Consider the following 15960-nt stretch of genomic DNA (forward strand, 5'->3'; position numbering starts at 1 on the left):
ACCGGCAGCAATTAGTGCAGTTCAAATCTCATACTTGTGATTTCAATTAGAAAACCGCATTGGATTGTGGGAAAATCAATGTTTATCAACACAAATGTCGCACATACGCAGCGCGACGACTACCGCCCTTTAAATTTATGCTGGGTCAATTCATGACGACGCTATCACGTGACAATTCAGCTTCTATTTGGCAATTTAACACCTCATTAGCTAATTAATATTCAAGAAATGATTCTTGAGCGAGAGCTTATCTCAACCTGCGTTCTAGCATTCGGTAACCATCCCACTTATTTGCAGGAGATACGTTGTTTGTTTCCCACAATGCAATATCTGCTCGAAACCGACATCTACAAATGTTCAAAGTTAGTTAAATATTTTGTTTTTAATATTTCAATACAATTGTACGTAAATCCTAATTATATTATTGTACCTGGATTGTTTTTGTACCTATTAATATGTATTACGTAATCTATATTGATTGACAAATTGGCTAATAGACGAATTATTGTGTTTAAATCCAGGAATTGAGGCCTTGGATTTAATCCATTTAGCTTCTAGACGGTTTGACCTTTTGAATGATTATTAACCCGTGCTCTTCAAAGGCACGTCTACACTGGAAAATGTCAGCTGGTGAGTTGAACATGACGGCGGTAAATTGAGTCACGTGATCATTAACAAATTGAACATGGTACATAAAACCAATGCGATAGTGACACTGTCAGCAGTGGACATTGCTATGAAATTCAAACGCCAACGTTATATGTGGACGTTTATGGTCATGTTACACGCAACTTATGCTATAATATATCTCACATAATAGACGCCAAGAAACATCAAAACCTAAATGCAACCCCAAGCTCACATTACAACCGAGTGAATATTACACCTTTTCAATGTGTAGTCATTTTAGTGAGATGAAATTTAGCCCCTCCTGAAATTGATGCCACCTGATATTGTCTCAGGCTGATACTTCATGAGACAACGATCAATACAAAAATCAAGGTTAATTCCTTCATGAAAAAAAAAATTAACAATTATTTTTAAGGAGGTCGTATTACGGGGCTATTAACATTACATGCTACTTTCTGTAGGTATTAACTATGCTGCACTACACACACTGTATATACATGTTTTACTACAAATCTTGGTGAACTACAGCCATAAAAGGAATGTTTTTAACCTAATGGATTGGTAGTCAAACTGAAATGCCGATAAAATAACACCGCCGCGCTACGGTGATAAAAGACCGACTCACGAGGCAAAGAAACATCTTTCCGTAATTGTATCCTTAGTTGAAATACGCCGCCACCGTGTTCTGAAGTAATTACCCGAGTCATTAACAACCGTAATAATAATAGTAACAACAATAATAGAAGGAATTACAACCTCGACATAGTAAGACGAATACGCGACGGACGGAAAATAGTTCACCGTCAAATTCTTTTAGACTATCAAAATGGACGATCGTCGGCTTAGTTGATTGTTATCTGCATCCTTGATGTAGTGCCTCGGGTCGTTCCGCTTGTTTTCACTCGACACCGTTGTCACGCAGTTTTCTCTCAGTGATCTATTAATTAGGATATGTATTCAGTGTATTTCGCGACAACACAATTATTCGATAATAGTTCCAGGTAAAGTTCATGCTAGATTATGCACATGTAGCTACTTTTACAGTGCTCTCATTAATACTATGTATGTTTCCCAACCCTTCTGCATGGTTAGGACTATAATGGGTACACTAATAATGATACACTAAAATTCATGTAAATAACTGACTCGATAGCAACGATAGTGATTTGTAATTGAATACATGAAATATTACTACCTTATGTGCATATTTTTTTTAATTAGTTTCGGAAATATCCGCTAAAACAGGTCAACAATTTTCAAAAATATTGTTATATAATTTCCCAAAGGGAAGGGCGTGGGGTAGCTAAGCTCAAGTCTCTTAATTAATTCAATTATCCCATTCTTATGACCTATAGGTTTCACGAGTTCCACGAATGACTTCACTGCAGAAATACGGGTAAACGTGTTTCTGATGTGCCGTAGAGGTAACGTCATTATGGACCTATATATACGTATGTGTCCAGTATTCAAGAAAGCTATTACCCGCCTGTCTTCTGTAATGTCTATCATGGGAAAACGCTATTCTACAAAGTACAAGATAACTTGAGCTTTTCAAGGCGTACTTTACCACACTAACTAGCTCAGTGCATCCCATGACGACAAGGCTACTAATAAACTTCCTGTAGCTGTTATCCCTTAAAATAATCCTGATAAATTGGATTGGTGTGCGAACAACACGCATCATACCGCGTCGTGTTCGTGTTCGTTCCATGTGACGTATACAATACGTTTGAGAAAGTTCGAGTTCAAGTTCAAATTGAAAATTATATGTCATGTACGACATACTATTTCAGAAATACTAGGAAAATGATCAAAATTGCAATTTTTACACTGGTTTCTATGGTGAGATTATTCAATCATATATTTGCTTGGTGACATGGGATAAAAATGTCGCATATTATGTTGGATATAATAATCACATATAATTTAGTGAATTTCCAGGATAAAACTAGTTTTATATTACATTGTATATACAGTGGAAGGATAAATCCCACAATGCAATTGCATATATATGTGCAGTAACATGCTCAATAGCTTAACATTCGAATTCGGTTTAAACTACCCTACTATTAAAGCGGGAGGATTGTCACCTGCGCACGCGCGGGAATTGAGTCCCAAGCGACGATAACAACACACGCAAAAAAACGCAAAGGCTCATGGGTTGATGCTTGTTCGTAGACAATGACACGCTATGGCCATCTGACGACGACTCAGTAGTCACGACGCAGGTGACGACTCCCCCGCTTTAATTATATGCACAATACGAACATATGGACACGCAACATGCGAGATTTGAACTCACAGCCGCAGCCTGCAAATGCGCCTCGTCATTGTAAGTAATCGCACACAATAGTTTGTTCACACGGAATACGGAGATTTGAAAACTTGGACACATTGAATACGCTTTTTAACAGTCGACACCACTACAACAAACACTGGAGTATTTGTCAATGCGTCATTTAAAGATTTCAGGTGCCGGCAATGAACTTTAGTCAATCGCTGCCGAGATCTCGCCCTCAACAATACCCCTGCAACCATTTGCGTCTAAGGTCTAAGAATGACGTACTCTGACAAGATATCCTTTCATTTTTATTATTGCATGTCCAAGAACTAAATTGCAAGAGTTTTGAGTGAAAAGTATCCGTGGCTTATGGACAACGTCATCAAGTGAACCTCATTGTAAAAATCGAGCCTAATGATCTGTTTTAATGGTAGGAAAGTGAAGAGTAAAAAAAAAATCATAATTTAATGCTGCTGAACAAAATTATATTAAAAATATAATTATCTGTGGAGTCGTTCAATGTCTTTTACGATTGTCGGATAACATTTGGTGTTTTAATGACGCACTTTAGTTTTCCGAACGAGATAAGGCAGGGGAAGTCAAACGCGTATATTTGACAATCATTTAGATTACTATAGCCGTTTTGCAATTCCCTGATCCCCGGGCTCATTCATCAGTTGACATTGGATATCACCTTTAGTAGCTGAATATCAGACCGATAAATTACTAAAACCGCCGTGGAATGTGTGTATCTTAACGTCACGGGTTACTCTACGTTGTCCCGATGATGCATACCCACACCCTTGTCCCGTGACATTGATCGAGGAAGCTGATAGCAGCTCCCGGCAGCAACTCATTAACTAGAACTTATGCATCCTTTCACTTGCCATACGTTACCCTACTAACGTCTAGCTACTAGTAATATCTCATTTCTAATTATTCCCCACAATCCAAATCATCTGCAGTATTTACGTTGGCAGTATTTCATTGATCAAAATGAGATATTACCGGATCGTAACTATGCGTTAATAGATTAGGGTGCAGCTAGTTTAACGTCGCATATACGCTAGACTACAATCCTTCAATTGAGTCAATCGGGAATAGAGCTACAATTAAATTCTACAATTTATGGCTGTTAATAGAATGGCGAAAACGGGATGGGGGAAGGCTATGCTGCGATCTGCATATCATTATATAAGCGAGGGATTCAAAAATGTCACGTGGACAATTTCCTATCATTAGGAGATCGCTGTAAGTAAATAAATAACTATTACTAGGTTGAAATTGCAGTATTCAGTAGTATACAAGTGTGTCCAGCAGCGCGGCTTCCTACCAATCAATTTATTAGTAGAGGCAGACGACCCGTGCCCTCGTTCCAAGTAAGCGCTGATTAGTGATTTGCTCTTATGACGTTTACTCATACAAGTTCAAATTAAAGTTCTTAAATATTGGCCTTGGAGGTGTATGTATTTTATTGAGTATGTTTAAAGTGTAGGTGGAATAATTACTGTTGTGAGTGAAAATATATGGGGAGAACAGACTTGAATTAAGTTGATGAATACGTATACAAATCACTCACTGCATTTATGGTAAGACTCGGTATTTATGTATGTGATGACTTTTACCATCACTGATTGATCGAAAATATCTCGAAGATCTTATTCATTAGAGTAGTATTGATAGTATCTTTTATGGCCCAAAGAAAACTGACATTATATTGAATTGAATTGCTGACATTTCAAACAGATACACATGGCAACAAGATATTCCAATAATCGTTTATTGTTATGATTTTTTTTCAATTATAATTTAAACCGCAAAAGAAATCAGAGTGTATAGACGTATAATGAATGCGATATTTTTGGTTATTGTACCGCTGTTCTATGTAGCACTGTTCTGTATCGAGGCCTTGAACTTTGTGCTGAACCTATTCAATCATAGCAAAACCGAGTAACTGCAGTTAAATGGTAGTCATTGTGGAGAGGCCTTCATAACAGCCACCCGCCCCCATCTACGACATCTTCTTGACCACAAAAAAGCGGCAAATCAAGCATCTGAGTAGGTGACTTTAACGCGAGATCTCGCCTCATTCAGAAATGTCTTATATAAGACATTGAAAGCTTGAAACACACAAACAGATATGTTTAATTGCGCAACTCCAGCCCATTTTATTCTCTCAAAATAATACAATTCTGTAAGTAAAAATAATAATACTTCGAATATACATTGGCAAAATATAGTATAACATAAAAATAATTAGTTATTCTAATTTGTTTTTTAGCTTAATGTTATTTATTTGATCTATTTTTCGTAACACTGGATTTTGTAAGTTCATGGCAGAGAGTGCGTGCTCGTGGGTGTACTTAAAACACGCTTGTTACGTATCTCTCGTTACACGTGGTGTTAGAACTAATGCGGGGAATAGGGTATATAACGATCTACTAACAACTCCCGTTAAATTATTGGCAGTGGGAAGTTATTCACGTCTACGAACCCGGTAGTATTTGCTTCATTTAACGTACCCCGTTAAGTGCGTACAATGGCCGTGTTAATGTTCAGGCCATTAGGCACTAGCCATCCTTTACAGATTCCTTGTTCCCAGGGTTGTTTCTACCGAAGGAATCACGCTTGTTTCTTCAGTGTTTTGATTCATTCTTGAAGGATATTTATGCCGAGGAGTCTTGTGTTGTTCATTCTTCTTTGGTCGCTGCTTGTTTTGAATACAGTAAAACTCTTAAAGCGTAGGGGTCGTCACTTGCGCACGCACGGGGAATTGACTCTCAATCGACGATAAAGCGCAAAAGCCCATGTGTTGACAGGCTATGTATGGCCTTCTGCCGCAAGCCCAGGTGACGACTCCCTCGTTTTACATACCTTTGCCCAGGTGACGACTCCCTCGTTTTACATACCTTTGCACAAAGACTATAGATCAACACGACGTAACAGAATACTTTCCCGCTCGAGGATGCGACGTTTGGGGAAACGTATTTCTAAATCCTTCATGAGCAGACGTTAACCATTGACATATTATTACATACTATTTTCTTTTCTGAATGGTGACTGTTACATGTAGCTCAATCCAAGATCAATAACCCGCCGACTCTTCACCGAGATCGGTCAATACTGAGACAGCAATGAGTAAATGCAATAAACCTTCACGTGTATTCAGAGCAAGGCTGTACGATCTTATCTACATATTAGCGATGGGTCTTCAATAATACAGGATGCAATAAAACATAAAGATTACGATCGTGATGGAATACTAGATATGAAACCGACTACCTATAACAGCCACTTCCCATTAGAAAAATGCTAATTTAAAAGGACATTACCCTATTTTCTAAAACATTTGGATCAAGAAATATAGACACTCATGAACACTATATTTATTTGATACAACATTAACAAATAAACAGACAAGTTTTAAGGCATGTGAATTATTTACATTTAAGATTTTATCTAAAAAAAAATGGTGAACCAGGCATGTGGAATCATGGTTCCTCAAAAATGTTCAAATGGTGTTCCGGAGTAGATAACATAATGACAGTAGACGAGGGCATTGAAAAAAACTGTGTGAATGATTGTCATTGCCACGACAGAAAATACAATCTAGTGTAACACGATATGGCAAAAGGGTGAAACCACTTTTAACGCTTCGTAAAATGATTCCATAAGAAAGTCCTAGGTTATTTTCGCCATCCTAAATTAGAGCTTTTCAATTGACCAATACCCTGCCTTAAAATGATATACACATCTATTAAATATATTCACTGACCCGCCATTTGCAAATTAATCCAATTACCCAAATTGAACGCTCATGTTCGTTTACATCTCAAATTTTATTAAGCTTCGAAAATAACAAATGATTTAATTAAATAATGACACTAATCCAATCACGTTGGAATAAATAATACCTCAAGACTCACCAGAAGACTTGCGTCTAACAGATTAAAACATGTCAATTTTCTGGAAGCTCAAATTTATGTGTTCAACGTTAAAGTCGAATTAATAAATAATTAGATAATATTACGTACCAAGTAAGCAACTTACTGGCATTGTATCAGAATATCGTTTATCATTTTAGAGGCTCGTGTCTTCCGCCATTTCATCGAATTCTTTTTGCGCATGTACTGTGACCCACAATCGGACTAAACAAAGACGATCTCCCCAGTACTGTATATCTAATCAAAACGGCTTCAATACGCGCTGTAGGTCATAAGTACCCCCCGCGATGCACATCCAAACATTTCTGTGATACACGATACACACTTACTCAGTGTGGGAGATTTTCATTTAATGCCATGGCAACACGGCAACATTTTCATAAATAATTTGCCTATAATATGTTACCAGTCACATGTGAAGAGACAATTGTTAAAAGAAAGCAGCTTAAGGGTCCACCACTGCAAACGACAGGATTCAGCATGGTTGCTGTCCGTCGAGGAATCATAATTTTTCAGCTATGGCATGTAGTATTCTTGTGCAAGAAACGACAAAACACTACACAATCCTAGCAGCGTTGAACGTTGTATCGACTGTTTAATGTTCGCACTTCTAGCAAAACGAAAATAAAACTCTTGTCGGGTTCTGACTACGCACACGACACGGTGCCATCTCGACACAGAATCGAACAATCCAGCTGTGCGGATCGCAGCGTTTACACGACGCCACGCTGATTTGCTCGCAGTAATAACTGCGTAATAACTTTCAATAGTAGCTCTACATTATGAAAAAACAAACAAAAACGAAACCCTGAAATGTTGGTGAAAATAATTGACACGTCATGTCAGAGAAATTTCTATATAGAACGCTATAATTTGTGCTGTAAGCATTTCGCCCATCTATAACTTTAGTTACTGTCTTATTAAATGCTCATATGTTTTTGTTTTCCTCAAATCTCTATCTATACACTTGAATAAATATGGAAATATTACGCAGTTTTATTTTTGGGGATGATTGTTTGAAATTTGGCGGTCAAAAGGTTAAATCATGTTCATACCCTGTAGTTGTTTTCATGATTACCAGTGTTGAATTAGTGGATTCTAAGGATGTTTCCATTAAAAAAAATATGATTGGGCGAGAGAATATTGTGAACATGACGTGAGTGACAAGGAAAAAAATCCAGCTGACTACACAATGTGTGAGAAGCGGGAAAATAATAAAAAAAATGCCAGGCATATGTTAATAAAATGCAATGCCAACGAAAACAAATTACCTCCAGCCCCTTATTTTAAAGGGATAATGCAATAAGCTGTATTTTTGGCAAGCGATTAAGTTTATTCTCATCACAATCTAGAGTGGATTTATATAATACGAAGCAAGACCTTGAGTATTTTCGAATAATTGATTTGGAAATATATACATTTATATACTTAGATTTGTAATAGTCAAAATTACAACCACTTTTTGTAAGAAGGTACAAGTCAGCTGAGGTGGCAACCATTTTGAATCCCATGGTGCTTCATGTTTTACCTCCCGGTTTCAAAATACAAAAGAATAATAATATCAATTTGCACTTTCCCCGGGGAAATGTAAGACAACTTTACCCGTTGTAGACAAAAGGTGCTGGTCGTCGCGTCACGCAATATATGGGTCTTATATAAACAAATATGGCGACTTGAGTATTGCGCAGATCAACGAGTACAAACTAAGACGTTATCAAGCTTAAATTAGGTAATTTTATTCTGGGGATTGGAAGGCATTCATGGAGTCACCGGCGGTAATTAGTGCAAGTCACGCTCAGATAAAAACTCATTAAAATAGCGAGGTTTTTTGAGCGTCTAGAAGCACGGTTTAAATTCAATCACATGTTTACGTTCGTCAAACCTAGCCGGTTGTGACTATCACTTGCTTTATTATTCATTGGTGGCGGTAAATTTCCTATGAATAGTGTACTGTGTATGTGAAACCGAACCACAGACGTGATGCGTGTAGTTGTAGAACAGTCTATGTTCATATAGTTAAGTGAAACTAGCGAGGTACCTTAAATTGTGACGTCATGCCAGACGCACAGTGTTCGATGCGGGTCTGTGTACACGAAATTCGAATACTATTACCTACAGTTCACTGTATTTGTATTATCGCGTTTAATATACAAATGAGGCCAGCAGGTACACATAATTAAACAGTGTATACATAATCTATAGCGCTAAACTCTCGCATATCTCTCTATAGTGAATTTGCTGATTAAACATGTCGAACGAATCATACGATTAATGTAAATGTTCTCGGGGTTACTATAATTACATCATTAGTGAAACCCTTAAGTCCCGGGGAACTCATAAGCTAATTTCGTAAGAATATAATGGAATCCATTCAATTTGATCTCCGAAACGATTAGTTTACTGGTTTAATGTGGACAAAACGATGCGTAAATTCAGATCATACTGCTCATGATTGATTGTGGGCTCGAGGCACCGTAGTTTTAGCGCCGCAATATACTGAAATAATTGGATAATCTCTCATTTGTCTCCACTGAAAATAATCTTAAAACAGAAATTCCAAATGGTATGTGGATGCACACTGAATAAATGTGACAATTAATAAAAATACTGTATGAAAAGTACAAGTATGCAAATATTTTATGCAAAAACGGCTGTATCATTGTAACATATGCAACAGTGAGTGTTTTATTGTTGAATGAACTCACGTGGTATTGCATCCCAATAATTAGTATGTATTTACATATATATTAAGTACAAATACTCGAGTACGAGGAAAATAATACAATTAAAATAACTGGACACATTGATATACTTTGTGATAAGGTATCTTGTGACAATTAATTGCAAATGTTACATGTCATTTATATATAAGTTTACCTTGAACATCATTTGGTAACCCAGCGATAATTGCTCTTTATTATTACATGCATGAACAAATATGAAAAAAAAATGTTTCTAAAATAAGAACCATCTATTTGTAACAACCACAATTTTAATTGTACGACATGTTTGTCCAATTTCTCAAATTAGTATGCCCGTTTTTCGCGGGCATCAACATTTTCATTTGAGATGAAACATTAAGTAACCTTAAAAGGATTATGTTAAATATGGTTGATATTTTGTTCGTTAAATTAGTAAACTCGCCCGCTTTTCAACAGTCATCAGTGACGTCATATCTTCAACTACTAATTGAACACCTAGTTCAATGCAGTTGTCAGGGTGACATCCGGTGAACATGAAGAAGTCGTGTTGATATTGAAATGGACATTCTTTGTTGGCTTGAAAACAATGCCCTGGGTCAGTGTATTATTGAAAGGAGAGTTTTCTGTGATTAAAGTTGTTTTGTTCGTTTGTCGTATGAGACAATGTCCTCATATCCGGGCTGTGTAACAGTACTGTTGCGTAATTGTCAGTGCTAACAGAGACTACTCGACGTAATTAGCTTACCCGTATCATCGGTTTATTAAGGTATATTTAGGGAAAATGTCTGTTGTCGTCGTTGCCGTTGTTCATAATTGTTAAAATGTACATGATAACTTGAGTAAAAAAATTATCAAACATGGTCACTTTATGCATTAGTTGAAACGAGAGATGTCATGTGTGGACAAATATAATGCAAACATTGGGAGAGTATTAGTCTAAATTGGATGGCGTAGACATGACTTATCCCATTGTTGATATGCATTCAAAAGGTCATTATTCCCAGGGGAATATGCATATCATTTGTAATGTATCTTCTAAATTCCATGGAATACTAGTACTAGTCTGGGTTCCAATGTCAACTCATGGATGAACTGTTGCCCAATTCTTTTAAGAAGTTATACACATTTGCAAACATACCAATAAAATACATTAAAGGAGGACAAGATGTCATATAATCAATATAATCATATTTAAGTACCAAACTGTTGATCGAGATCTGAAACCAGTAGAAAATTATGTCTGCTAGACTCAAAGTCATCAACAAAAATACATATCAGGCAAAATATTGCATCCACATTTTGGAAGAAAAAGTGCATTAAAAATATGCGTTTGACATACATTTCAAAATGAAATCATTGTTATAACAAAACATTTCTTTGTCTAAGTAAATAACTTTAATTTTAAAAAATAAATTTCACAGGAATTTGTCCCAGAACACAATTATAAAGCTTTTATAATACTATTTTAATACACACTTGAAAGACATTATTAATTAACACCAACAGCACGAAGTGCTTTGATAAATCCTCACTTATCGTACCTACGATAAGAAAGAATGAATTTACAAAATTTAGATCTCTCATTTATCCAAATATCACCATACAGGTATTAATACATACTCTAAGTCTAAAAGTCACTTCGCAAATAAAGACCAGTCGTGTTTGATATGTGATTTTAAGCATTTTATAAAAAAACATGTGCTCAGATAAACATATATACAGTCTTGCTTCAAAAATACATTCAATCCATTTATAGAAAATGATGCTCATGATGTTGGCGTATCTTATTCAACTTATTAGATAACCGTGACCCAAACTGCCAGTGCACACTATTCAAACTATATTTATGGGTACATTTTGTAATTTGTGTAAATCTTGCGAGGAATCTGACTGTATCCTACAGACGTTGAATTTAGAAATGATTAATGTTTTTATTATAGATAGTAATAATCAGTTTTCCTTTTACAATATCTTGACGATTATTTCTGTGAAGAAATAATACATAATTAAGCATGTGATGATTGAATTGAGATTTGTACTTTAAATATGCCAACAAAAAATATATAAGTGGTAATCTTTGAGGTAACACAATATTTCTACTGTGAAAAGTCATACTTGATCAATCATCACCATCTCATTACTACGCTTTATCAAAGCTTCAGATGGTTGAAGATATAATGAAGATATGATTTATAATTCACTATTAAATTCACTATTAAAACAAACTTCAATAAATGGAATAATAGTACGTAACAAATGGCAAGGTCGCAAGAGTTTAACTTTGATTTTAAGGTAAACCCGAGAGAAACTGTGAACAAAAGTTCACCGTTATTTTTCCTGTTGTAACTGGGAGAGATGCCATAGCTGAGAACCAGCAGGGCTGGCTTACCCCATTTTGTTCGACAGACGTTGTAATAGAAAAAACAGGTCTGGATTACCTCAGTGTGTTCGACAGACGTTGTAATTGAAAACCAGGGCTGGCTTACCTCATTTTGTACGAGAGATACCCGGGGCTAAATTATCTCATTTTGTACGAGAGATATGTTAGTTGATATAACTTGAATGCAACATGGGATGCTGTAATTATAGTCACAGTCGATAAGCGTATAAGCTGCAAATCAAATCTCGTCCCAATTTATAAAACAATAAACTCACTTATAACTTTACACACATACTTTAGGGTAGTGGTGTGTAATCCATATCCATATGACTATAAACCGAGCAATACCTGGAGAACAGATCCATACTAAGGAGCTTGTTATAACGATGCGTATTATGCCTCAGTTGGATAGCAAGCAAGTTAGGAATATGTACAAAGGACATATTTAAAGGTCTACACAAATACTTGTTCTACATTGTATTTGAGAAAATGGACTCCTTATATAAATTGACCTGGTTACCTTTGTCAAATAAACTCGCATACATAAATTTTGCTTTTAAATTTTCATGACTCTTCTGTTCTTTTGTCTTTATCTAGATATATATTCTATAGTTTCAAATTTACAAAACAGTAATATTTCCAATATCACTAAAACGGGATAAAGATTCTTTTGTTTTTATATACTGTAATAAAATATGTTCATATTTGGAGTTCATATATACTATGATGTTATTACATGGATACCTCAAAGTATGCACGAAGTAACGATTGACGCGTAGTGAAGGTCGATGCGACGGAGTACTGTCTGAGTGCATACTTTGAGGTATTCTCATAATAACCTTATTATTATACATATTTTCCTTCTAAGGATACATCATGGGAATGCTGAAATCCAAAAAGTTTAGAACAGAATCAGCAACTTATTTGTGTGGAGTACGGTCAAACCCTGGTGGAAGCCATGTTTGTTTTTATTAATAGAGGACGATTACGCGCGTAATCATTCCATATTTGGAATTCGCATTTCCTTATATGGTAGGATGAAAATACCCGTACAATACCGCAAAATTACGGCACGCTGTAACTTATGGCGTTACGGTGACAGATTTTATTAATGGAAGCACTAACGATGTAATCGTCAGTTATGTTATTTATTTATCTAAACCTGAAAACGTATGTAAAGTCCCCAACACATCAATATATGCAAGTCCTTGTGGATATCTAGAATGTAAACAAATCTGTATAACGGTATAGGTATTAATCATGTGTCTATTATTTACTTCTGTATAGCCTTTTACGTGTGCTAATCACCGTCGCTACGACGTGTCTCCCTTAACATTTGCCTCCCATTTAAAACATATTTGTATAAGCGTTTCAGCAGACGCGCGTACGCCTTTTACAAACTGCATACATTAGATGATTAGATATGGCAGGTAAAAGTCAACGTAATTTTTTCAGGAAAATCGTTCACGTGATTATGTTTTGATACAATCTCCGCCATTCTATAGATAATTTATCTCGAACTTTTCAAATTACAAGACTTTTATAACCTTATTTATCTGTAAATTTATTTGTTATCATCAATATTGTTATTCATTAGTATAATTATTCCCATTATATCTATTAGTTGATAGGTCACAGAGAACAAGAGAACATTTTTAATGATTCTCACCGCAATTTGCTTTTGCATTCATTCATTCATTCATTCATTCATTCATTCATTCATTCATTCATTCATTCATTCATTCATTCAGTGAACTTTATATCAAGACGTTTAGCTTTGTTGTAAAGCATCCTACCGACGCGTGGAAGGATGCAAGTGAGGTGCAGGATTAAAGTAAATTCACTTGTCAGTTTATGATTGCAGGCGATTGAGATGGAAAACGTCTTTGAGTATAGAGTAACTGCGGCGATTAAAACCCAAGGCTATATTAGATACAATATTACAAGTATTAAACATCACAACTATGGGCTGTTCAGCTCTTACTAGTTAGGGCTTTGAATAGATTTCCGATCAGAATTTTCGATTTTTCAATCTCACACTGTAGAATTCACGTCGTAAATTAATTGATAAATGTATATAGCTACTTATGAAAGTTTATGGACCAGATCTTAAGTTTTTATTAAAGGACGGTATTCGTCACGTCGCGTCGATCGATATGAGACTCATAGCGACATATACAACGCGTGTAAAATGTATTGTTTGTTTATATACAATTCGCACGAACACACGCTGCGCGGCGGTGATCTTCGAGCTACATATGCGCGTGATTTGTATTGATAAACGTCTGGATTTTCCCGCAACCTACCACACTCGATTAAAAATCCAACATAAGAGTTGATCTGGTCGAGATGGAGTCGAGTGACGTTTTAAAGAACAGGCATCAGACCCCCAAATCTGATCTACGCAGCACATGAAATTCTTCTGTGGATATGTGCTCGTTGCACTTCGTATGGTACCCGTATAATCCACTATATCGGAGATTTAATGCACACAGTCATTGATATCAAACCTCTAACAATAAATTACTGTCACTCACTACATGTAAGCAAACTTGATAATGTAAATCAAGCTGCTGAATTCCACTAACTTCCACTTTTGATGCATTAAACCAGAGACGTTGATTAAACAGTACAAATAAAATCATTCTTAGAATGACAGAAATCAACTCCACAAATACTTTACTACTACTTCACAATCCAGTACATGAACGCACATGCGCAACTGCGTTGTTTCACCAATTGATGATATTATATATGAGCACACATCACACCCAATACATAGAATGAGCAGTACACATATTTCAAAACGATGTTTTTTCAGTATCACAACGTACATAAGCGTTCATCAACCCCTTTGCAATTCAATGTAACTTAATTGCACTTCCAAACCACAAGTGGGAAAAACTATGTTAGCCTATATTTAACAGGTAAAATATATTATTACACAAGTAGACTATAGTCACATTACATAAGGCCATGGGTGGTCCATCATAGTCGTGGATATATTCGAGAAACAAGCTATTGAAGGAATAAAAAACAATCTGCATGGCATAAATCCACACAATTTAATCATACAAAATCGTATTAAAGTATTATGGCCGTTGAGACACCATAAGTTATATATGGGTCGCAGACAACTTATGTAACGCGTGTAAAACACACATTATTTACACAGCATGCGAACGCGCCCTCCACGCCGACTTACCACATCATCCACACATACATTTGCCTGGTAATTTGATCCTTTATTTGTTTTATTTGTAAGACTTCATCGTCCTAAGCAGCTTGTAGTAGGTACGATATAATCCAAAGTACTGGAAGCAACATAACACCCCCCGTATTCATGTCACATTTCATCATGTGATCCTGAAAACACGCTGTCTTTCGTATCAGCTTGGTAGTGCCTAATAACAGATTAACTCAACATTATTTCCCTAGGTGCACTACTACATATACTATCCTGGTTGCACGATCGGGAGGATTTCATTGCAACATTTCCAGCATACACCAGCAAATAATTGCGAACTCAGCGCGGATTATTAACTGTCCAAACCCCTCTCGTCGAAGTTGTTCAAGATATATCTTCAACAAAATTTGAAAATAGACTTACATTCTAAGTAGTGTACTGTATGAATACGTTACTGGTTATAATATTGTAGTTTTGGATGGTATTTACAGCAACGAGTACCTATACTATGTGTCACCCATAATAAATAGTCTTCTCTTACTGATCATGAACGGCTTCAAAATGACAAAAAACGTGACCAGCTTCTGTCGCGGGTGAAATACAGTTATGCGTGAATGCCGCATTTTCTTTTGCAAAGTATGGAGACTAAGAAGTCAGATGAATATCACTATGTATTCATACGCTCACGTATTTCATAAGCTGTTGGATATTTTTAAAGATTCTCATTTGAATATTATATTGTGTCTTTCAGACTCCACGTACACATAATCCGTTAGAGCGTGTACCCCAGGGAACTCAGGATAATTCAAGAGGTAGGTGGTCCTATATTTATCCTC

The 15960-nt window shown here is 36.1% G+C and overlaps 1 protein-coding gene across 1 annotated transcript in view; it reads left to right on the forward strand.

Annotated features, from left to right (window-relative positions):
• LOC144344440 (uncharacterized) overlaps nt 1-15960 on the forward strand; it is a 54390-nt gene that overhangs the window by 29866 nt on the left and 8564 nt on the right. The window contains exon 2 of the mRNA XM_085495829.1: nt 15876-15936. Coding sequence (XP_085351955.1) covers nt 15876-15936 — 61 coding nt within the window. The remainder of the gene's footprint in view (nt 1-15875; nt 15937-15960) is intronic.

This window comes from Saccoglossus kowalevskii, chromosome 22 (assembly GCF_978046115.1).
Source record: "Saccoglossus kowalevskii chromosome 22, keSacKowa6.1, whole genome shotgun sequence".
NCBI lineage: Eukaryota > Metazoa > Hemichordata > Enteropneusta > Harrimaniidae > Saccoglossus > Saccoglossus kowalevskii.